General features: G+C 42.7%; 1 protein-coding gene across 4 annotated transcripts in view; it reads left to right on the plus strand.

Annotated features, from left to right (window-relative positions):
• NEGR1 (neuronal growth regulator 1) overlaps positions 1–23,391 on the plus strand; it is a 740,339-nt gene that overhangs the window by 410,382 nt on the left and 306,566 nt on the right. For all 4 annotated transcript variants that reach the window (XR_007775344.1, XM_050961067.1, XM_050961069.1 and 1 more), the window contains exon 4: positions 7,614–7,745. Coding sequence is in view for 3 of the 4 variants with exons in the window: in XM_050961067.1 (XP_050817024.1) it covers positions 7,614–7,745 (132 nt within the window). In the remaining variant the exon portion in view is untranslated. The remainder of the gene's footprint in view (positions 1–7,613; positions 7,746–23,391) is intronic.

Here is a 23,391-nt window from a genome sequence, read left to right on the forward strand (position 1 = left end):
TGATAGCTTTGTCCATAAACAACACTTATTCTGAAGATAAGGTATTAAAAGGTAAGCCTTCAATGAAAGGGTCAAATTTATTAGTGTCAAATTGGTTGTCTGATTTATATCAATCTTTATAGAATTGTTTAAACTGATTATTTATATCTACTGGTTTAAGGATGGCTCCGCCCACCCCATCTTTTTATAATAAGGAAGAAATGCTGTCATGGGCCTCTTCCATCTAGTCTCTGGGCAAGAAGTTAATCTCCTTTATCTCCCCATTCATAATATCTTTCCTAGATCCTGTTGAGTGCAAATTCGACTTGGCTGGATAAGCGTTCATTATATTTATATTTGTCATTGAATAGAGAACATCGGATGTTTTCATTATTTTGGTCAGTTATGTGCATTGTCTGCAACTCATCTACTTCCTTGTCCAGAGAGTCTAGTATTGAGTCTTTCATTCTTCTTTTGGGAGGCATGCTTTATGCATTCACCCTTATGGTAGCTCTCAGAGCTTCCCAGAAGGTAACTGAGTGCTTTTGTGTGTGTGTGCGGAGTTAGAGATGACTGAATCAACTGTGGGACAACATTTTGCATCTTTTAGTAACAGTGTGTTCCGCTTCCACCTTGAAGATTTTAATGATGTGTAACCAGTGTCTAAGGTAAGTATAATGGGAGCATGATCTGAAATTGATATATTATCAGTAGCTGCTTCTAGGCATGCTGGAATTAGTTCTGAAGGCACAAGAAAAAAGTCAGTTATGGAGTAAGATAAATGTACTGTAGAAAAATATGTATAGTAATGTTTCTTGGGGTGTTTCAGTCTCCATATATATTTTAAATGAAATTCATGCATTAATATAGTAGAACTTCAGAGTTATGAACTGACCAGTCAACCACACACCTCATTTGGAACTGGAAATACACAATCAAGCAGCAGCAGGGAGGAAAAAAAAGCAAATACACTACAGTACTGTGTTAAATGTAAACTACAAAAAAGAAAGGGAAGGTTTAAAAAAATATTGACAAGGTAAGGAAACTGTTTCTGTGATTTTCGTTTATATTAAGATGGTTAAAAGCAGCATTTTCTTCTACATAGTAAAGTTTTGAAGCTGTTGAGTCAATGTTCAGTTGTAAACTTTTGAAAGAATAACCAAAACATTTTGTTCAGAGTTATGAACATTTCAGAGTTTCGAACAACCTCCATTCCCAAGGTATTCGTAACTCTGAGGTTCTACTGTAATGAGGGTTGGCCTATTATGCTTTGAGAGATGGGTCTCAAGTAATTGGATTTGTCCAGATATCTGTCTACTATAGTATTCCAATTGCCTCTCAGTAATGCAGGAATGTCTTTTTTTTTATTAGAAAGAATGTCTGCAATGTCTTTGAAAAATTCAGAATTACCTCCACTTGGTTTGTAAATGCTTCCTAGAACTTTTTTGAGTTGAAACAGCCTTCAAAAAGAATGTATCTTTCCTCAGGATCAGACCAAGACTGTATACATTGAGAAGTTATTCTTTTATGAAATAAGATCTCTGCTCTTAGAATTTAATGATGGGTGAAACTTAACACCTACCCACATCTTCTTGATTCCTTTGGCATTTATTTATGCTAGATGAGTTTCCTGCAATAAAGCTACTTGGAACTTTTTTGATCTGAAGTGTCTCAGGATTTTAATTCTTTTGGAAGGTTAAGTCCCCTCATATTCCAGGAACATACTCCAAGAAAATTTTAAATTGTATATTAAGACATATAACCTTATTCTAAAGATATATATTTCCTCATTGATATTGTAAAATCTTTAGGATATGGTCTGTATTATACATATTAGATACTGGTTAGTTTTGAATGAATTTGTGCCTCTAAGGGAGTCAGGTATACAAAAAGGTCAATAGTTAAATAATAGCATGTGGCTTCCAAAGTATATTTGTAACAGAAAACAAAAAATTATCAGACTTAAAACAAGCCAGGGCGGGCATGTTCAGATCCTGATGGCTTCATTTCCATCTGGTCTTCCCCTCCCTATATTATCTGCTAATAGTTTAAACATTTCTACATGCAAATTGTTGGGATTTGGTGGTTCCCAGTGAGTCTGATGCTGGGTAGAAATCATGGGACTTCGATCCAATGCGATTCAATTCAATAAAGCTTTATTCAACATGTGCACAAAGAGAGCCCCTGGTACAAAGAATCAGGCAGAGTCCCTCCAGCAAGGAGCCCCTCCCCTTGCTACTTTATAGCACATGGTGCTTATATAACAAGTTATATAACAACTTACATAACATGAATCTTAACCAATCAGAGTTAAACCAACCCATATATGGGTTTGTTTATCACATGCTCATAGTGCTCCAGTCCACATGCCGAGCTCTCACCCCTCCCTGTGGCCTTCTCCAGAATGTTCCTAGGCCGGTGAGCCACAGCACGCTTCCCTATGCATAAGCACCCTGCAAACCACATTTTATTTAAAATAAACACAACCATACCCTTCAAAATATATTTGAAGTCAACTATTACCCTGTAAATACCATTGGGTATTCAAAGACATGTATAATATATTTTTACCTACAGAAGTTTTTATGTATACATACATAAACATACGTAGATATACACAGACTCATCACTTGTAAATGTATAGTTGATTTGGTAAATCAAATATAAACTAGTACCATATCTAAATGTGAAAAATACAACAATATAAAAAATTCATGTTTGTAGTATGCCAAATGCCCTGCACAAATTGAATAACTAATGCTATTTAAGGTTTAGGCTATAGTCTACTTTACATGTCAGGAATATTTACTGTTCCAAGGGATATGTCCTTACCATAACATGACCCATCAGAGGTAGAGCTCTTCAAGAGAGTCTGTCTAGCCCTATAAATTGTGAAGCTTAGTGCAGATCATACTTCAGTCAGTAGATGGTGCTGTCAATCCCAGCTTAGTGTTAAACTGTTGCTTTATGCATTGCAGTGCTATTCAGTCTATCATAGAATATTATCATAGAATATTAAGGTTGGAAGGGACCTCAGGAGATCATAGTGGTTGTTATTGTTCAGTCCTGAAGGAGATCAAAGAAAAGTTCAACCTAGCTGGTTATCTTCTAGGAGTTGGAAGATTATATAAGTGAATATTACCATATCTACATAGAAAACATAGGAAAACAAACTGATTTTTAAACTTGTTGAGGTATGCTTTTGTGATGGTCAAATTTGGCCTCAGTCTCAGTCTTTGAAGTATCTGCCAAGCTTCATAGGAGATTTTGCCAAATGTCCTCTGGAGTATTCTAAATCCATAGTGAAGGTGGATGGGTACTTGATGCTATATCTGACATTGGTCCCCCTCAGAATATGGTGTATGCCATTGAATGCAGCCCTCTTTTTGTAAAGTTCAGCTGAGAAGTGAGGAAAAGGAGACATTTTGTGGTTTCAGTTTTTCTGACAGCATTCATTAACATTACTTTCTTACTAACATTATTTAACATGCATCTGACGAAGTGGGTATTCACCCACGAAAGCTTATGCTCCAATACTTCTGTTAGTCTATAAGGTGTCACAGGACTCTTTGTCACTTTTAACATTACTTTAATGTTGAACTTCAGCAGTTTGAAGATGATGGGTCTGGGCTTAGACTCCTGCCTTCTATTACCAGGCATTCAATGAGCTCTTTCAATGTCTAATGGTGGGCTCTGGAGGGTCCAATTTAAGTATATCAGGGATCAGCTTCTGAAGAAAGCTGATAATATCTTTCTCCTCTAGACCCTCAGTAATGCCCCAGAGATGAAGGTTCTTTCTTCGAGATCTGTTTTCTAAGTCATCTTGTTTTTCTTTCTGTTTGTCTAATCTAAAAGGTTTCAATGGCAGGTTTTTTTAGCTTATTTTTCAAGTGGAACATTGTTTAGAGAGTTCATGAATATCTTTTGAGATTGAATCTAGTCAGTCAGTGCTCTAATGTCTGGGCTAGATTTTGCTGTAGCCTTGCAAACTCTCCCTTAAGCTGCTTAGGTGATTCAAACTTAGGTCTGTTGTTGCCTCTCATTTTTCATTGGAATTTATATTCAACAGTTTGAAGTTTATCTGAGGGTTTAATTTAAACTTTTATGTCAGAAACGTATTGCCAGTTTGTTAGGAAAGTAATTATTAGAGATTAATTAATATGCGGGCGTGAGGAGGTCTGGGACCAGGCAGCCATCTTCCACATGGGTACCATGCAACCCTAGCTCAAGTTTTTTGCATAGTAGTTGTAATGAGTTAGAGCAGTAGCAATTTGTTATTCAGCATCCTTTCTCTCTAACAGTACCAAGAAGCAGTCTTTTGTCAATACTTATTTACACATTCACTTTCCCTGCAGATATTGTTTCTGCTGATAATTTTCAGCTGGACTGATGACTGCTTACCAGATCTGGGAACTAATGTTGTTTGTGTGGTGGCTAGGGTGACCAGATCGCAAGTGTGAAAAATCGGGACGGGGTGGAGGTAATAGGAGCCTATGTAAGACAGAGACCCAAATATTGGGACTGTCCCTATACTATTGGGACATCTGGTCACCCTAGTAGTAGCAGAGTTGTGCCGAATACCTAAACCTGTCACTTCTGTCAATATGGAGTGGCACTGTGACAGTGATATTGACCTTTGCTGAGGCTGAGTATTGTCACATTCAGATTGCAAAGTAAATGCCACAAGTGCAGTTACAATCAAAGAATGGTTAAGAAGGCTAGAGATAGATGAGAGGAAGTTGGGGCTTTCCTTATGTTTACGCATAAATAAAACAACCTTGGGTTTCTAGTGAGGAGTGCTAGCTAGTGGCCAGTGAGTATAATCCTGAATATCTATTTTATGGATTTGTAAGACACTACACTTCACTTACTGTCTTCTTTTCAAATTGATGTTGGTAATCAAAATTGAAAAAGGCATTAATTACCCCCCAATATTAGACAAAACCTGTCTCCAAATTTCACGATTGATCCAATCCCCAGAGAAATTTAGGTTGGAGAGTTTTTAATCTCATAATTTTGAAAGGATTTTTAACATACAGTATTGTATACTTTGTAGTGTTTTATGCATTGTTTTCTCAGTGTTATAAACAAATTGTGTGCTTTCCTATTGACAGCCTCCCATGTAATTGTTATCTCATAAATTTAGCTATCACAGATTTAGCCTACTTTTGTGTAGATAATTACAAGGTGGGATGATTTACCCAAACTGAGTATTGTGATTATTTTTAGTATGCACAGGTAGAGTGTATGGAAAGTTATTTCCAGGGAAGCAGTGTGGTCTAGTGGTTAGAGGAGACGATCAAGGCACTTTGGTTGAAATCCTAATCTCACTGACATCATTAGAAAAACTCCACTAATGTCAGTGAGACAAGGATTTCAGCTTCAATTTCTGTTCCCATATCCACCACTTACTTGCTGTGTAACTGTGAGCAAGTCATTTAACCTCTCTGTATCTCAGTTTCCTTTGTAAAATTGGAATAATACTCACCCAGCTTTTGTCAGTTGATTTCCTTCATGTTGCAACATGATCTTTAAACAAAAAGCGAGTGGCCTCTATACAATGTGCTTTTAGATGCAGGATTATCACACAAACTTGGGAAACTAAAGAGTCTTTCACAAACTGGAGTAGATCCTTTTGGATGAATAGAAAAATTCATACATTCCATATATGATTCACTGGAGCATTGCCCTCTGGGATGTGAAATTTGATAGAGTCTCCTCTGTGTAGCTGAATAAATTCCATAAATTCATGGAGATCTGGTAGCCTTTCACTGAACCCTTTTTGGACTTTGTATCCAGTGCTTCCCATAATACTTTGTAAAGTACACCTCTGATCCCATTGAAACCTTTTCCTTCCCTGTAACTCAGTTCTTGCTTCAAGTGCTCCGAGAGGTAAGAATTAGGATATTCTAGATTAGTTTTGTGAATAGTCCTCTGTAGGAGATAAATTATCACATTTTTAATCTTTTATGATGTAACTTCCCGCAGAGAGGAGCGAGGGTGGATTGTGTATCCTTCTCTTTTTGTGAGTGTTGTGAGTGCTGTAAGCAGTTACAAATAAAGCCCTTTGCAGACCAGCACCCTGGTCACTTAGGATCTGTCTACGCAGGGATTACAAATTTGTTTTTGGCCCAGGTCAGCTGACTCAGGCTCTGGGGCTGAAAAATTGCTTAAAAGTGGAGAGGAATAGCTGAAAGTGGCGATCCTGCAAGGGTAGAGGGTCTGAAAGCTTGGGTTCCAGCCTGAGCCTGAATGTCTACACAGCAATTTTTAGCCCCTCAGCTCAACCCCTGTGAGCCTGAGTCAGTTGACCCAGGCCAACTGCGGCTGTGCCTCAGGTCTTTTACTGTGTAGACATACCCTTAGATCACTCAGGACACTGAGTGCAGTTAGAGTAGGAAGGAGTTAAGTAGCTTGATTGGATTTGGAAGGGTAGAATGAATCACTTACATCTGTAAAATTTTCCAATAAATTGATTCAACCTGGCAACAGTGGCCCATAACAGCAGCGAACCATCTGAAGAGTAACAGCTGGTTCCTTTGTGGAAGATTACTTTTCATAATTCTTCTCTTATGAACAACATTGGGAAAAATCATCCTGGTGCAATTTACTGTATCCTGTAAATTATTTCACTAGATTTTATCACTGTTCAGTTCAATTCATATTTTTTCCATTGCAGTTTTATCATTCCTACTTTTTGGAACTGGTGTTTTCTGTGTTTTTTTTCCCTGTTAGTGGGACCTGTTAGTGAGTGATATCTTGATAAGTATAGAAACTCCTGTGTAGAGAACCTGCATGAGGCCTATATATCAATTAAATCCTTAAAATAAGGCTTAAGTGGAACTCAAGCAATAAACAGGCCTTGTACTCATCCTCTACATGAATTTTGACACAACTAACTATTTGAAGATTTTACCATTGCTCTGTACGTTGTTTGCAAGGTTCTTAACAGTTGACCAAATCTTATCTGTGTTGTCACAGTGTGAATAGCAACTTCCAGCAATTTCTCTCCCCTTTTAAGCATGTATATTCCAGCATGTGATTTATTAGAACCACTGTTGTGCATTTTAGTAAGGTTTAGTTAATATTTTCAACTTATTTTATGTTCTGTTGTGAAAGTTTATAACTTTGTGCAGAATTTAAAGGTATTTTATTTGTTCTTTAGTCTATTGAGAACTGCTCAAAAGACAGAAAAATGAACTTTCCTTCTAAGGATCTCAAAGTGCTTACAAGAAACATGGAAACACTTTGTAAAAGTCAATATATACAGAACCATATTGGTGAATTTCATCTACACTGCTAGAAGGTTTTTAGATCTATGCCCATTTTGCAGCTGAGTTTATCTGATGTATGTTGAGATTAGGGAACTCTAATCAATTATAAAGAACATGTATATAACCTTTCCTGGGAAGTAGTTGTTAAAGTATCACTTGTTAAACTTTCTCTTTCCTTAGAATTGTTTTCTGTACATAGTAGAACAAAGGCTATAATAATTGCCCAGTTTTATTGGAATAATTTTGTCAGCAATATCCAGAAGAAAATCATGAGTTCGTTGTTATACCTGAAAGATGCTTCATGCACCTCCAGTTAAACTTTCTCGAATTTATTCTCTCTCGCTCTCTTTTTCATTTCAGCAAAACCATTTGAAAATGGACAATATCTGGACATCTATGGAATTACAAGAGACCAGGCTGGGGAATATGAATGCAGTGCAGAAAATGATGCCTCAGTCCCAGATGTGAAAAAAGTAAAAGTCACAGTAAACTGTAAGTCCTGTTACTTTTTAATCACTAAATCCAGTGGAGAGGAAAAAAGAGCTGAGAAGAAAACAGCCCACTGTAGTATAGTGGCAACAAGCTGCTGAAATAATAGCCCTTTTCTATTAAAGTAGCGAAACATCCTGGACACTCACGGTCGGAGTTAGTTCCACAAAAGGGAGACGTGGAATAAAGGCTGAAATGTCTGTGTCCTCCAATCCTTCTGCAAATGGAGGATGGTAATGGTTGACATTTCACATTTCTTGCTTTTGTGGACATAAGTCAGACTCTTGGGTGGTGATATTTTTTCACATTGGAGACTGAACTGTGTAATTCTCATTATTACTAATGGGACTGGAATCCCTGTATTTGTACATTGAAGGCTATATTCTTTTCTCAGAGTTCTTTTGCCACAGTGTTCTGTAGTTTAATTTTGTGCATTGTACAGTTATGTAGGAAGAAGAGATCATTTAGGCTGGTCTATCTCAGTGGAAGTATATTAAATAGCAGGTCTTACTATGATATAACCCCAGTACAAATACATGAGAAGCTCTGCTAGAATGCAATTATTTCATTAACATCTTAGTAGAGATGTCTGATATCAGTGGAATTGCATTAAGATTGGCTGTTAGATTACTTTATAGGCTATCAAGTCTGTCCATACATGGGCTTTTTTGTCAATGATTTGCTACTCTACAGTTTAAGTCAACATAAGTTATGTTGCTCAGGAATGTGACTTAGCCACCCCCTTGAGCAACATAACTTATGCTGATTTAAGTGCCAGTGTGGACAGCACTATGTCAGAGGGAGAGTTTTTCCTGCCGACATATCTACTACTACTTGTAGGGGCTGGAGTAATTAAGCCAACAGGAGAGCTCTCTCCTGTCAGCTTAGAGCAGTTACACTACTTTTTTGATTTGAAATATTACACTAATTATATGCTAGTAAAACTACATAACTTTAAGGGGAGGAAATGAGAATAAATTCTTAAGGGTGAAACTACAAGGGAAATTTTAGGTAGGCTAAATGCAATTACTCAGATTGTAATTTGGCCAGATCACTAGGATTAACACATCTCTTCTCTTGAAAATTGCCTTGGGATCTTAAATAATTACAAGTTGCAAGGACTTTGGTTTGTGCCTCCTTCAAAAGTTGGTGTCTCTAAGCGCAGTGCTTTTAGCACCATGCTATGAAATTAGTTCTGTAACGATTCAGAGAGAGGAGTATGGCTGGCAGAATTGCTTGCACTACTAAATGCATTACTTGGGTTTTCCTTGGAGATATCCTATCAGAACACTGACCAAGCCTGACCTTGTTTACTTTATGAAATGGTATGGCTGCAGGCCACTATGTGCTGGGATGTAGTAGATCAATGCAGTTGCCTTTTACTCGTAGAGGCTTAGTTGATTGTTTTATTCTTATCATTACAGGCAAGATTCTGCCTCACTTAATCACATGGATTAGTACTTACAATGATCTCAGAGAGTAAGGGAAGCAGAATCAGCACCTTAGTAGCTTTTTTTACATGTTCCTAAATCACCAGAGGGTTTGGCACAATTGACCACAATTGGCAATCTCTCTGGCTTGGAGAGGTCCAGGGGTGAAATACATAGAAACATTGCCGATCAGGTTTACATTGGTAAAACTATAATATGAGCAGAACTGCTTCAGGAAGCTAACACTCAGTCTGTACTTTGATTTTCCTGTGTCCCTTGTTTCCATGAACATTTTGCTGAATGCACCCCAAATTTTGGAAAGTAAAAATAATTGTTTTAAAAATCTAAAATTAGTGTTAGTTTTATGGATAACTATAATAGTTTTATACAACATGTAAGTGTACAGCATTGTTATTCTTCAATGTTTTGTTATAATATAATATATTACAGTACAACTGCAAATCCTTACAATATTAGTCCTTTATCATTACAGTAGTCTAATTGGCTTCACGTCAATAAAGGTTTGTAGAGTGGGGCCTTTATTTTGTGGAGTGACTTTCATGCAACCTGTGTCCCAGAATGTTTTACAGAGTTAAGTGAGCACCAAAGTATATACTTAGTAGGTGCACTGCCCTACATCCCATATACCCAAGGGGACATTTTCTGCTGGTTAAGAGGCATCTCCAGCCCCATGACCACTCATGCCTATGCAGCAGTCACTGTTAGTCACATTCACACTTTCTCCTTGTTAATAATACCTGGCAGCATTTTTGTGGTGCCCCCTCAGCCATCCTCGCCAGCAGCTTCAGGGTGGCATTTTTGCCAAATAAACTTTGATTCCTCACAGCTCTCCTCTTTCTTCCACCTCCTCTTCAAGAGCCGCTGAGGTAAAGGTAGAATTTTGCAGGTAGAGGGAAGGAGGGAGCTGAGGTGCAGAAGAGGGAACTGGCGAGGCTGAAAGAGTTGTTTTAGCGAGGTGCTCAATAATAAATACTTTAATCCCTGTAAACTGTTATTCTGTCATGGAGCACAGTGGCACAACTGCCTCTAGTTTGACTTTGCAACTTGATGGCCTTATTAAGTACATCATTCCTTATACCAAGAGCCCTAATAGCTTCACCAGTCTAATTCTTAGTCACATATATACTTCAGTTAATAATGAATATTTCAAATATTACTTTACACTTAGGCTACTTTTAAATACTAATGTATAAAAATATAAATGGCAATTTATATTTCTGTATGAACCTTTTTTTTGCTAGAGAAAAATGAAATAAAACATTTTGAACAAACAAGTATCTGTCTTAATTTTTCCAGAAAGCAGCCAAATTGATTTTCTCCGGTTTCAAGTAATTTAGAAGAAAATTAATGTAAGCGCTGGGAACCTGCAGTATGTTTCAAACTTCACTTGGGATATTTACATAACCAGGAGCAAAGATTTTAGAGCTAGATCCTGACCTCTGTGCTCAGCTTTATACAAGTGGTCTCTGTAGAAGTTTGGCAGTTAAATTGACCCAAGCTACGGAGCATCACTAGAGTCACTTCACGGCTGCTGTTTCAGCCTTCACACTGCAGTTCCATCCACAGTAGCTGTGTGCCTCCTGCAGAGGATTTTGACCTGCAGGTCTACTAGGCATGCCCCTGCCATGCCTCCAAACAGCCTTTTACTTCAAAGCAACCCTCTGACATCACCAAAGGCACATATACTAAAGGCAAATCTTGAACATAGGACTTGAAAGAGAGAGACAGAAAATTCATTCTTAGCCACCTTCCACAGCTAGATAATAGGATTTTGGGGACCTTCCAGTAAAAGAGTCTTTGAACCCCTGAGTGCAAATTACATTGTGAGCCTGTCTTCCCTGGTTCTAAGACAGTTTTTCAATTCTCCTCACAGGAATCAGAATCTCTCCATCTCCTGTGGCCCGGTCCCTATCTGTCTCCCCCTTTCCCTCTGAACCACTCAGCCACATCCGTCTCCCTTACTTCAGGACTCCCCATGTCTTCCTCTCCTAGCATCCTATTATTTCTCCATTCTTCTCCTATTGTCTGACCCCCTTTCTGGGTTAGAGGGGAAAGAAGGTGATCTTCAGAGCTACCTGGCCTCTTGTGATTCTATAGGATGAAGAAATGGAAAGGGCAGGGGAACCTTTTTGCTATTCCTCCTGCTATTGTTGTACTGGAGAAGATGAGGACGGGGTATGAGGGAAGCGTCTGGCTCCCCAGGTTGAGGGAGGGTATTCTTCAGTCTGGAACTCTCTCCCTGCTGAGCTATCCAAAGAATTAAAGATTAATCTTTAATTAAAGATTATGTCATGTGATGAAACTTCCAGGAATAAATCCAACCCAAATTGACAGCCCTAATTCAAGCCCAGGACTGCTGATGTACAGGACCCAGTGTGCGACTAATCTATTCACTCATTTTTTTGTCTGAGTCTGTGGGCTGTTTGTGTACAGAGTTTTTGTTTGGGAGGGTATATTGCTAGTTTGAGAAGGGACTCTGTAGTTTAATTTTGCTAATGACGTTTTGTCAGTTTTTTTACATATGCTTCCAGTGAAGTGTGAGTGTGTGTTTTGATTTATTTTGTTTTTACTTTTTAATGTGATGGAAAGACCCCGTGGTACAAAGATATCTTGCAGTTACAGAATGTTAGCTTCAGCAGTTGGCATGCCAGTTGGACCTTGTCCCTCTTCTTTCGACAGTGTTTGCTTATGTAAGTGGGGTCTGAAGAGCTTGTCCCTGACATCTAGTAATGAACCGGGGGAAAAGACTTCAGGAGCAGACTGTATTTGCATGGACACACTTAGTCTGCCAAGGTGTTCAGCAGACAACTGCATTGCTAAAGTGATCAATTTTGGCCGATGTGTTACAATTCACTTTGATATTGAATACGGGGTAATGACATGTTGTTATCCTGATTGTATGACTAAAGGGCAGCTGAACTGTACTTAGCATGCTCTGATTGAGGGGGTCACCCTACTGAACCTCACGTGATAAGCAGCAGGATGGGAGACCAAATCACAGTGAAAATGACAGAGGATGGGGACAGCTGTTCCTACCTGATGCTCTGGAATGTGCCTAAAGAATCCTAGACGGTATTTGATCCTCCCCTTTCCAGTGTTTAAAGACATGACTCAGTGGACTCAGTAAAGTCTCCTTTTTTCTTTTCAGTGATTAGTGGAGCTGAAATCAGTGAGGAGCAGGTCCAGAGGTTAAACCTTAGACCTGGTACGGCGTCAATGTTTCAATGAAAGACTGAGACAACAGCAGAGAGGTTCTAATAACTAAGAGCAGAAATCACTAACAGCTGTGCTAAGTTCTGGAACCTCAGAACGCAAGGTCAGTGAAGTAGCAGCAGTGGTAATGACAGTGGCACAGCTGAGTGGTGGCACAGAAAGCAGCAGAGGTTGCAGCGAACCGCCAGTGGCAGCAGCAGTGGCAAGCAGCGGCAGCAAGGGGCAGCAGAGATAGCAGCAGCAGTGAATCATAGAATATCAGGCTTGGAAGGGACCTCAGGAGGTCATCTAGTCCAACCCCCTGCTCAAAGTAGGACCAATCCCCAACTAAATCATCCCAGCCAGAGCTTTGTCAAGCCTGACCTTAAAAACCTCTAAGGAAGGAGATTCCACCACCTCCCTCAGTAACCCATTCCAGTGCTTCAGCACCCTCTTAGTGAAAAAGTTTTTCCTAATATCCAATCTAAACCTCCCCCACTGCAGCTTGAGACCATTACTCCTTGTTCTGTCATCTGCCACCGAGAACAGTCTAGATCCATCGTCTTTGGAACCCCCTTTCAGGTAGTTGAAAACAGCTATTAAATCCCCCCTCGTTCTTCTCATCTGCAGACTAAACAATCCCAGTTCCCTCAGCCTTCTCCTCGTAAGTCATGTGCTCCAGCCCCCTAATCATTTTTTTTGCCCTCTGGTGGACTCTTTCCAATTTTTCCACATCCTTCTTGTAGTATGGGGTCCAAACTGGACACAGTACTCTAGATGAGGCCTCACCAATGCCAAATAGAGGGGAATGATCACATCCCTCGATCTGCTGGCAGTGCCCTTACTTATACAGCCCAATATTCCATTAGCCTTCTTGGCAACAAGGGCACGCTGTCGACTAATATCCAGCTTCTTGTCCACCGTGTTCCCTAGGTCCTTTTCTGCAGAACTGCTGCCTAGCCACTCAGTCCTAGTCTGTAGCAGTGCATGAGATTCTTCTGCTCTATGTGCAGGACTCTGCACTTGTCCTTGTTGAACCTCATCAGATTTCTTTTGGTCCAATCCTCTAATTTGTCTAGGTCCCTCTGTATCCTATCCCTACCCTCCAGCATATCTATCACTCCTCCCAGTTTAGTTCATCTGCAAACTTGCTGAGGGGGCAGTCCACGCCATCCTCCAGATCATTAATGAAGATATTGAACAAAACCAGCCCCAGGCCCAACCCTTGGGACACTCCGTTTGATACCGGCTGCGAACTAGACATGGAGCTATTGATCACTATCTGTTGAGCCTGATGATCTAGCCAGCTTTTTATCTACCTTACAGTCCATTTATCCAGCCCATATTTATTTAACTTGCTGGCAAGAATACTGTGGGAGACCATATCAAAAGCTTTGCTAAAGTCAAGGAATAACACATCCACTGCTTTCCCCTCATCCACAGAGCCAGTTATCTCATCATAGAAGTCATTTAAGTTAGTCAGGCATGACTTGCCCTTGGTGAATATATGCTGACTGTTCCTGATCACTTTCCTCTCCTCGAAGTGTTCGATAATTTCCAGTAGCAGATGCAGCAGCAGCAGTGGAGGCATTGTTCATTGTGCCCCTCCCTTTTTGGGGTGCAAAGTGAGTCCATGTGAACACACCAATGAACTCTGGGGCTTTGCTAACCCAGGACAAACAACCATGAGTGGGGTGCTGCAGAAAAGGAGAGTGTTGTGTTAAGGGGACATTTGCTAGTCAGAAACTGAGGCAAAGGACACTGTTCAACATGCTCTGGGGTGGATGTTTTCTTATGGTTACATCCATAATCGTGATTGTGTTTTCTGAAATCAGTGGTTTTCTTAAGATGTGCTTGTGAGGAGCACTCACCCAGATTCCTGGAGGAGCACCCCAGAATGTAACCCTTCTGCCACATGGAGACAGCAACAACAAGGGCTGGTTCAATATCTAGGGATTTCTCTTAACAGTACAAACAGAAGTGGCTGGAGCCCCCACTCAGTGATCTCAGAAAACTAATCAACATCCCTAGGCGCCTCTAAGAGGCAATACTTCCCCCTTGTAAGAACTAAGGCTTGGTCTAATCTACAAACATAAGCCACGTTAAGTCGATCTAATAATGTTTGCATCTACACTACCGAGTCCTTTCTGCCTACCTAAGTGCCCTATAAAGTTGACTTCTGTACTCCACCTCTGTGAGAGGCATAGCACTTGCTTTGACATCCACAGGTCGACATGGGGATAATGTAGACATTGCATTGTGTAATTTTAATGAATTGGCCTCCAGGAGGTGTCCCACAGTACTCCACTGTGACCTCTCTGGAGAGCACTTCAAATCTATTGCATGTCAGTCAGATACACAGGAAACAGCCCATCCCCTGTTAAAGCCCTGGAAACTTTTGAATTTTCATTTCCTGTTTGATCAGCGTGGAGAGCTCACCAGCACAGCTGATCATGGAGACTCAAGGCCACAAACACGGTCCAGCATGGAATACACAGGAGGTGGTGGATCTTACTGCTGTGTGGTGAGAAAAGTTTGTGCAAGCAGAGCTCCAATCCTGCAGAAGAAATGCTGATATGTATTCCAAGACTGCATGGGGCATAGATGGCTACATCAGAAGACAAGCATACCAGAAGACAAGGGAGGCAAACATTTGTCTGGTTCTGCCCCACAGAAATGCTACTTTTATGAGGAGCTGCATCCAATTCTGAGCAGCAACCCTACCACTACTCCAGAATGCTCCGTGGATACCTCCCAGGAGCCCCGGGGAACCTCAGGCAACAACAAGGAGGACATTGTTGATGAGGAGAAGGAGGAAAATGTGAGTCAGGCAAGCAGAGGATCCATTCTCCCTGACAGCCAAGAACTTGCAACTTTAGGAACAAAGGATTCTTCAGAAAGATGCCTATGTCATTGCACCTTTCCCAATCATCCCATGTTGATGTCAGTGAAACGGTCCCTGTGAGCCATCAGAGCTTGCAACACCATTGACTTTGGGCTTATGTACTCTTTGGCAAAGTGGTCTGGTGCCAAGATAGGGATATGTGTTCCGTCTATCGCCCAACCACAGTTAGGGAACCCTATCTCAGCAAAAACATCCACTATGTCCTCACGTTGCCCAGAGTCACTACCCTTCTTAGAAGAAGTCTGTTAATGACCCTGCAAACTTGGATCACAACAGATCCCACAGTAGATTTACCCACTCCAAACTGATGCCCCACTGACCGGTAGCAGTCTGGCATTGCAAGCTTCCACAGAGCTATCCACTGTCAAAGCAGCTCTCATTTTAGTATTGCTGTGCTTCAGGGCTAGGGAAAGCTCTTTACACAGTTCCTGGAAAGTGGCCTTATGCATTCGAAAGTTCTGCAGCCATTGCTCGTCATCCATAGCTGCATAACAATGCAGTCCCACCAGTCAGTGCTTGTTTCCTGGGCCCAGAAACAGAGCTCAACAATGTCAAAGTGATGCATGACTGTTGCCAACAATTGTGAATTGCTCTGCTCTGTGTCTTCCAGCAGGGGTGCTTGAGTGGCATCACATTGTTCCATGTGGTGACTCCTGTGTTGGCTATGTAAATACCTCAGGATAAGGCACGAGGTGTTTGTAATGCTCACAACAACAGTGTACAGCTAGGCAGGGTCCAGGCTTATCGTGCTATGGTGTCCGTGTGGGTGATCCAGGCTTGCAAGAAAGGCTTGGTTTGTTTGCTGTTGATTTCAGGGGGGGAGGGACACAAGTACATCATGGGAGGCTAACACCATGTTCCCATAACCACCCATGTCAATGTTTTGGTCTCATAAGGCATTGCAAGCCCAACCCAAAATTCTACTCAGCTATGTGCACTATGGGATAGCTACCCACAGTGCAGTGCTCCATGTGTCAATGCAAGTCCTGCTGGTGAGGATGCACTCGGCCAACACAATGAGCGTAGTGTGGACATGCAAGATCGACTTGCTTAAACCGGAGACTCGATGCTGATTTACATGAAGTTGACTTAACTTTGTAGTGTAGACATGGCCTGTATAACAAAATAAAACTTTTATTAAAGGGGAAAGGGAATCTTCAGACCCTGCTTACAATTAAATCTGCTATAGGCTTCTTGAGTCTGCATAGAGCCCATGCTGAGTATGTTATGCCTTCGATAACAATTATTTTTTGAAGAAATGGCAAAACCAAGATTCAGGTATAAGACGAAACAGCTTGTGCATATGCAAAATTTGTAGAAGTCAGCTAATTGTTATACATTTTTGTCTGTCTCAGTATGTAACTTGTCCACTAGCCAGTTGAACTAAATGCAGAAATACTCCCAACATCTGTTCCATACCACAAACACTTATTCAGTCTGACTAGGCAGAAGAATGACTTATATTCAGGAGCATTTCAAGATAAAACTCACTTACATTAGAAAAGCAGAAGCACCCTGTAGTGATCAGACTGCTGTGTATATTTCATTCACATTGAATTTTAAATGTAAAATTACAGTTGGATAGAGAGGACTGAAATACTAAGCACTTAATTCTCAGTTGTTCTGAGTGTGAGCTGAGTCCTAGGGCTACCATGGGGGTCATGCTAGCTATAGCATAAGGGATTTTTCCAGCAGCCCAAGGGCATCAGAGTACAAAATCCTCTAAGCCCACCTTTTACACCTCCATTTTGTCTTCTCTCAGCTCCTGAATTCCTCATACACAGCAGGGGAGAGCTGTGCAAGCTTTACACCACTGAAGGAGTCCACTACAGAGAGGAATCTCCAGCTGCCCTTTTATAGCAGCTTTAAATTCTCTTTGTGCCATGACTTATCCAGAGCTGAGAATCTGGCCCATAATCACCTAATTACCTCTCAAAGAGTAAAAAGTACTTTGCAGTTGCGAGGTGCCTTCTATCAGGCTCTTGTTGACTGTATGGGCCTAATCTGTGTTCTGTTCATTGCATAAGGTCCATGAAGTGAGGAAAGCAGAGAGTTCAAGAATATTCCCTAAACTGCTAGATACATGGGAGATAGTGTGACAACCCATGTGACTAGCATGGGTTGACAGTCGGGTTTGAACATAGCACACATCTCGGTGCCTCTTGAGCTAAAGCAGTAACCTGGTAGCAGTAATAGATTGTTAGTCTCTCCGTGAACTAACCACTAGCTAGGGACACAACACATACTGTGAAAACATGTTACATATTCCACCTTTCTGGGGAAACTTCTCTTGAGGTCCACAGGATTTAAAGCCACATGCTTGGACAGCATTTTCCAACAACCCTCCGTGGATTTAACCTTAGATATTTTACAACCAGAAAGCACAGACCTCTAGCACTGAATGTAAAAGAATAACTGCACTAGCTGATGGTAGTAATCTTCTGTGGACCAGGCACACTGTACAAGCATGTTACAAAAGCATGCCCCACACACCAGCAGCTAGAAGAACCACCCTTTTTCCCTGTCATAAAAAGAGGCTTTCTCACTAACTGTCTCAGCAACCGGGAGGGTTTACATAGGGATTGCACACCCTGCCTGCTAGCAGTAATGGGAGGGCTAGATTGTGAAATTAGAATACATGTCTGTCATTGCACTGTGTAGGTCAGTGTACCCATGGTTCCAGCCAGAGAGCAGAGTAGTCTTCGCACTGACCTTTCATAGCACATTCCCTACAAGAAATGTGGGAATGGCTAGTCACATTCCTGTGAAATAGTGCAGAGTTTCAAACTGTGTTTTTACGTTCTCAGAACATTGCTGAATAGCCGCCCACAACAGCATCCTGAGATGATTTGTAACATAATCCCACTGGTGTTGTTCCAGTTGGGTCATACTGCCCGTTGCAAGGGCATCACCATTCCACCTCATGCTAGCTGACAACATCAGTTCTGTCAGCAGTATCAGATGCTGAACTGAACCAGGCATGGGTATAGCTAATAGCAAAAAGATGTCCAACATTGTCTGCTCTTTAGACAGCTTAAAAGGCTGCCTGCTGGATAAGGTTCATCAGCTAGGCTAGTTGTGTAGGGAATGCTCAGACCTGCACATCCCCTACTACTCAGAGCTGCATCACAATCTGGGCAGGACATTTCTTTGCCTATATTTGCATACTGTGCCCTCATATTGGCCTCAGAGATGCCTGCAGCTGGAAGCAGAACATCACAATTTGTTTGAGTGTGCAATGCTTGCCTAGAGAGGATTACTACACGTGGCCGCATGGATTACTTCTCTAGGCATTAGTATCTAGCTGGGTAGCCTGGTTTATAATCTAGCCCTGCATGGAGTTTCAGATGCATAGTCAACACAGTGGAATGTCAGGTCTTCATTTCCGTAATTGGTTTGTAGATTTCTGCAGTCATTTAATGACATAATGGCTCTTCAGCTCTTAGAGATTGAATACCACTATGATCAAGACCAGTTTCTTATTTTTATGTGAAAATAATACATTAAATGTGTATTAAATTAGTTTGCAAATTAAATCTGTAAGGTTTTTAATAATAGAATCGTAGAAATTAAAGATAGCAAAGCCTTCTGATCATCTTTCCCACCCCAGGCTAGTGTAGGATTATTCTTAATGGCATGTTCTTCAGTCTTCTTTTTTCCCCTCCAAACATACACTGAATAAAATATTCACTTTTGTTAGAAAAGTGAACAAATGAAGACAAAAGCCTGCCTTCCTTTTCTTTGTATCGTTTCTGTTATTGAAAAATTCTCATATACAGTATGGCACAAGAGCCTCATACTCTGCAGTGTATTTCTGTCCAAATCCTGGCCCTTAGATCCCCAAGGGCCCTTAGATCCTGGTCCCTAGACCCCAAGCTCTGTCTGATATTGGAAAATAAATTTTTTGCCTCTTCCACTAGATGAAAAGAATTTTTTGAGTAAACTGCTGTATTAACAAGAGGAGAGAGACCAACTGGCAAAAAAATCATAGTCACTTGGCTCCATGATCTGGAAATTATATTATCATTTACCACGCCAGTGTCTTTGGACATATTGGATTGGATTCAGATGTCAGGTTGCACTGTAGTAATTTGGGAGTAACTCCATTGGCTTCAATGATGTTACTTCAGATTGGCAGAAAGATAACAGCATGCACTTTGTCCCAATGGGCTTGATTTTACAATTGTAATTAAAGTAGGTATAAATGTGGATAGATGGGTAAGGGTATATGTGCAAACCTTTATTTTGCAGTCAGGAAAATGCAACCAACAGCGACTCTAGCAAGACACGCAGTGAACTCCATATCATACAACGCGATGATTATCTGATGATAGAGTAACTCAAGATGGTGTAGCATCGCTTAAGTCTTTAAAAACCAGATGAGCATTAAGCAGCACACCTGGGATGGAATAGAGGGAAATATTAGTGGGGGGAGCTGCATACTGCAGTTATCAGTAAAGGAAGGATTTGTGTTTGGAAAAAACCACAATAATTTTCCTAATCTACTTTTGCTATTGGAGGCTGTCTGGTTCTGTTAACCCTACTGATAAAATTCCTCCTTTGTTGGCTCACTAGTACCTCCACTTCTATTCTGCTCATCTGCCCATCCTAATACTCTGCTGTTGCTGTGTTCCTGATGTGTTCTGCCAATCTTCTACCTAATTCTGGTGGGTTTTTAATTTGGCTGCATTATTTACCTTCTGATTCAGCTCCTCAACAGATCTTTACTCTGTGGGTATGGCCAGAATACCAAATAGTACTCTAGGGACAAATGACCCAATTTTAGCCTTTATATCTCACAAGATTTTTACTTGCTTTCTCTGGGACAAAGAATGAAATAGGTACATGCTCTTTTTAGAAGTAACACATCCTCTTGCATCCTCTATTTGGCTTTGTGTTTTCCCTTCTAAGCTCTTTGATCTGCTGAAGTACACTGGTTTGACTGAAGGTTCAAATGGTCCTTATTCCATCTCTGTATTCTCCTTGCATAGCCTCTTGCATTAGTGTGTTTTCTCCAAAATATTACACATACAGACCTTTGGCCATATAGTATGACGATTCTCATGAACAGTTTAATGTAAAATAAAAAAAAGTTAAAAGTGGTACTGGTAGTTAATATTTTCAAATTGCTGCAGATCTGGTAGTTGTTGAATAAATCAAGCTTTTACTATGCCCTGTAATATATGGTTCTTCTTCGAGTGATTGCTCATATCCATTCCAGGTGGGTGTGCGCGCTGCGCGTGCACGTTTGCCAGAAACCTTTTTACCCTAGCAACTCCAGTGGGCCGGCAGGTCGCCCCCTAGAGTGGCGCCACTATGGCACTTGATAAATACCCCTGCCGGCCCGCCCACTCCTCAGTTCCTTCTTACCGCCGTGTCGGTTGCTGGAACTGTGGAGTGCGGCTTGCTGTCCTCCACATCCCTACCTCTCCCTTGTACACTATTCGTAGTTGTAGTTCTAAATAGTTTCAAAAACAGTTTAAGGTAGTATAGTAGTTAGTTGTTTATTGTATATAGTTGTAGAACTTGTTCGCGGGTGGGCCGTTGCCCTTCCTAGCACCCGGCACCGGGCTCATGCCTGGTTCGCCGGGCTTCAAGCAGTGCTCGGCATGCAAGAAGCCGATGCCGACTAGCGATCCTCACGACATGTGCCTCAAGTGCCTGGGGGAATCGCACATCATTGAGAAGTGTTGTATATGCAAGGCCTTTAAGCCTCGCACAAAGAAGGAGAGGGATCAAAGACTCCGCGCTCTCCTAATGGAAGCAGCACTGACTCCGGTACCGGCAGCGCAACCGGCCACTTCTACTCTGGCACCGGACCGCGCTGGCATCGGCAAGACTCCCCGGCACCGTCCATCCCCGGCACCGGGAGCTGATCCAAGACCCTCGACGTCTGCAACACCATCTAGGCAGGCTCGAGTGGAACGCCCGACACCTCCCTTGGCCGCGGCACCGCCTGCAGTGCTGCTGTCGACTCCAGGCCCAGAAGGTCCGTCGAGTCCGGCCCCTCCTAGCTCCCCCTTGAGATCGGGGGTCGAGCTGTTAGTCCCATCTACCCCGGAGACCTTCGCCTCGGCACGGGACTTGATAGCGCTCACTGAGCCATCGCAGCCTCAAACCACGGTACCCCCGGGGCGGGTAACCTCCAGAGGCAAACCAATGCTGAAAGCGCCGTCTCCGGAGTCCAGGCACCGATCGCCCCGGAGACGTGAACGCTCGCGTTCTGGGCGCCGCTTGCAGTCCCGGCACCGTTCTCCTCGGTGGTACCAGTTGCACTCGCGGCGCCGATCAGCATCTGCACGGTCCCGGTCTGGCTCCTCTTACCACCGGCACCGAGACTCTAGGAGCCGTTCACCTCGGCGTTCAGCTCCTCGGTCGACCTCCCAGCACCGAGCCGGTGGTAGGTCCCGATCCCGGTCGACCTCCCGGCACCGCGTCGGTGGCAGGTCCCGGTCCCCAGTGCCATCCCGGCACCGCGCTGAACGCAGTTCGCGGTCCTGCTCTCGGCACCGACCTCGAGGGAGATCCCGATCTGGATCCCGGCACCGACTACCACGCCATTCCCGGTGCCAATCCCGGCACCGGTACGACTCACGGTACCGATCCTCGGCACCGAGGAGATCGTCGGCGTCGGCATATAGAGAGGTCTATCAAACTGGCTCGGCGCCTCCATGGCCTTCAAGGGAACCATCCGTGTCCTCTCAGACGGAGAGCGCCTATACGCTGGGGCAGGACAGACACGCGGCCCTGTTTCAGGACCCTCCACCTCAAGAACGAGGGCCTCAGCAGTTGGGGTTTTGGACCCCCTGGGCGTACCGCCAAGCCCAGGGTCCGCAACATATCACTCCCCGCCCTGCGGCGGAACGCAGGCCACCAGAGGCAACTGTGTCTAGACCCCCTCCCTCCCCGGAAGCAGACGACAGGTCCAGCCACCAGGACCCAGAGCTCCCTCCAGAGACGGAGGTGCAGCCCCAGACAGAACCCCCCGTGGACGCTCTGTTGCCAGAGGTCTCCTCGTCGTCTTCCCCTGATGAGGCAGTGGCAGGTACCTCATCCTCCAGCCCTCCCCCTCTAGATCTTAGGGCACATCAGGACCTCCTCAGGCGCGTGGCGCAGAACATGGACATTCAAGCAGAGGAGGTCTCTGAAATCGAGGACCCGGTGGTGAGCATCCTCTCCGCCGATGCGCCCACCAGAGTGGCCCTGCCTTTCATCAAGACTATTCAGGCCAACGCCATCACTATCTGGCAGTCACCGGCCTCCATCCCTCCAACCGCTCGAGGAGTGGAAAGAAAGTACATGGCCCCCTCTAAGGGCTATGAATACTTACATGTTCACCTGACACCCTGCTCCCTGGTGGTCCAGTCGGTGAACGACAGGGAGCGCCATGGTCAAGAGGCCCCGGCGCCCAAGTCTAAGGAGGCGAGGTGGATGGACCTCCTGGGCCGTAAGGTCTATTCAGCGAGGGCACTACAGCTCAGGGTCTCGAACCAGCTGGCCCTCCTTAGCCGCTACTCTTTTAACTCCTGGGTAGCAGTGGGCAAATTTGCAGAGCTGTTACCGCAGGACGCACGTCAGGAATTTACCACTATTCTTGACGAGGGCAAAAAGGTAGCGAGGACCTCGCTACAAGCCTCCTTAGATGCTGCGGACTCGGCCGCTCGGACCCTTGCCTCAGGGCAAATTGCTGCAGATCTGGTAGTTGTTGAATAAATCAAGCTTTTACTATGCCCTGTAATATATGGTTGCAGTGAACCCTGAACAGCTATGCTGCATAGGAAACAGGCATATTTTTGAATATGGATATTCACTGCATATAGTAGCTGCTCAGTCTTCCAAATATGTACAAGAAAATTATGTGGTTTCAATTAGTTTTTGATTCTAAAGTTTCCAGGCTGGATTACATCCAACCAGACACAAATAGCAGTTTGCTGTCTGCCCTTGTATCATAAATATTATAACTTTAACATGTTTTTCTTTGCAGTGGTGTATTGCATAAATTATTTTTCTCTTTAATATATGTGTATCTCTCATGCTTTCTTTAGAAATGATGTCAAGTATCACAGGGGTAGCCGTGTTAGTCTGGATCTGTAAAAGCAGC

This window comes from Gopherus flavomarginatus, chromosome 7, assembly GCF_025201925.1.
Source record: "Gopherus flavomarginatus isolate rGopFla2 chromosome 7, rGopFla2.mat.asm, whole genome shotgun sequence".
NCBI lineage: Eukaryota > Metazoa > Chordata > Testudines > Testudinidae > Gopherus > Gopherus flavomarginatus.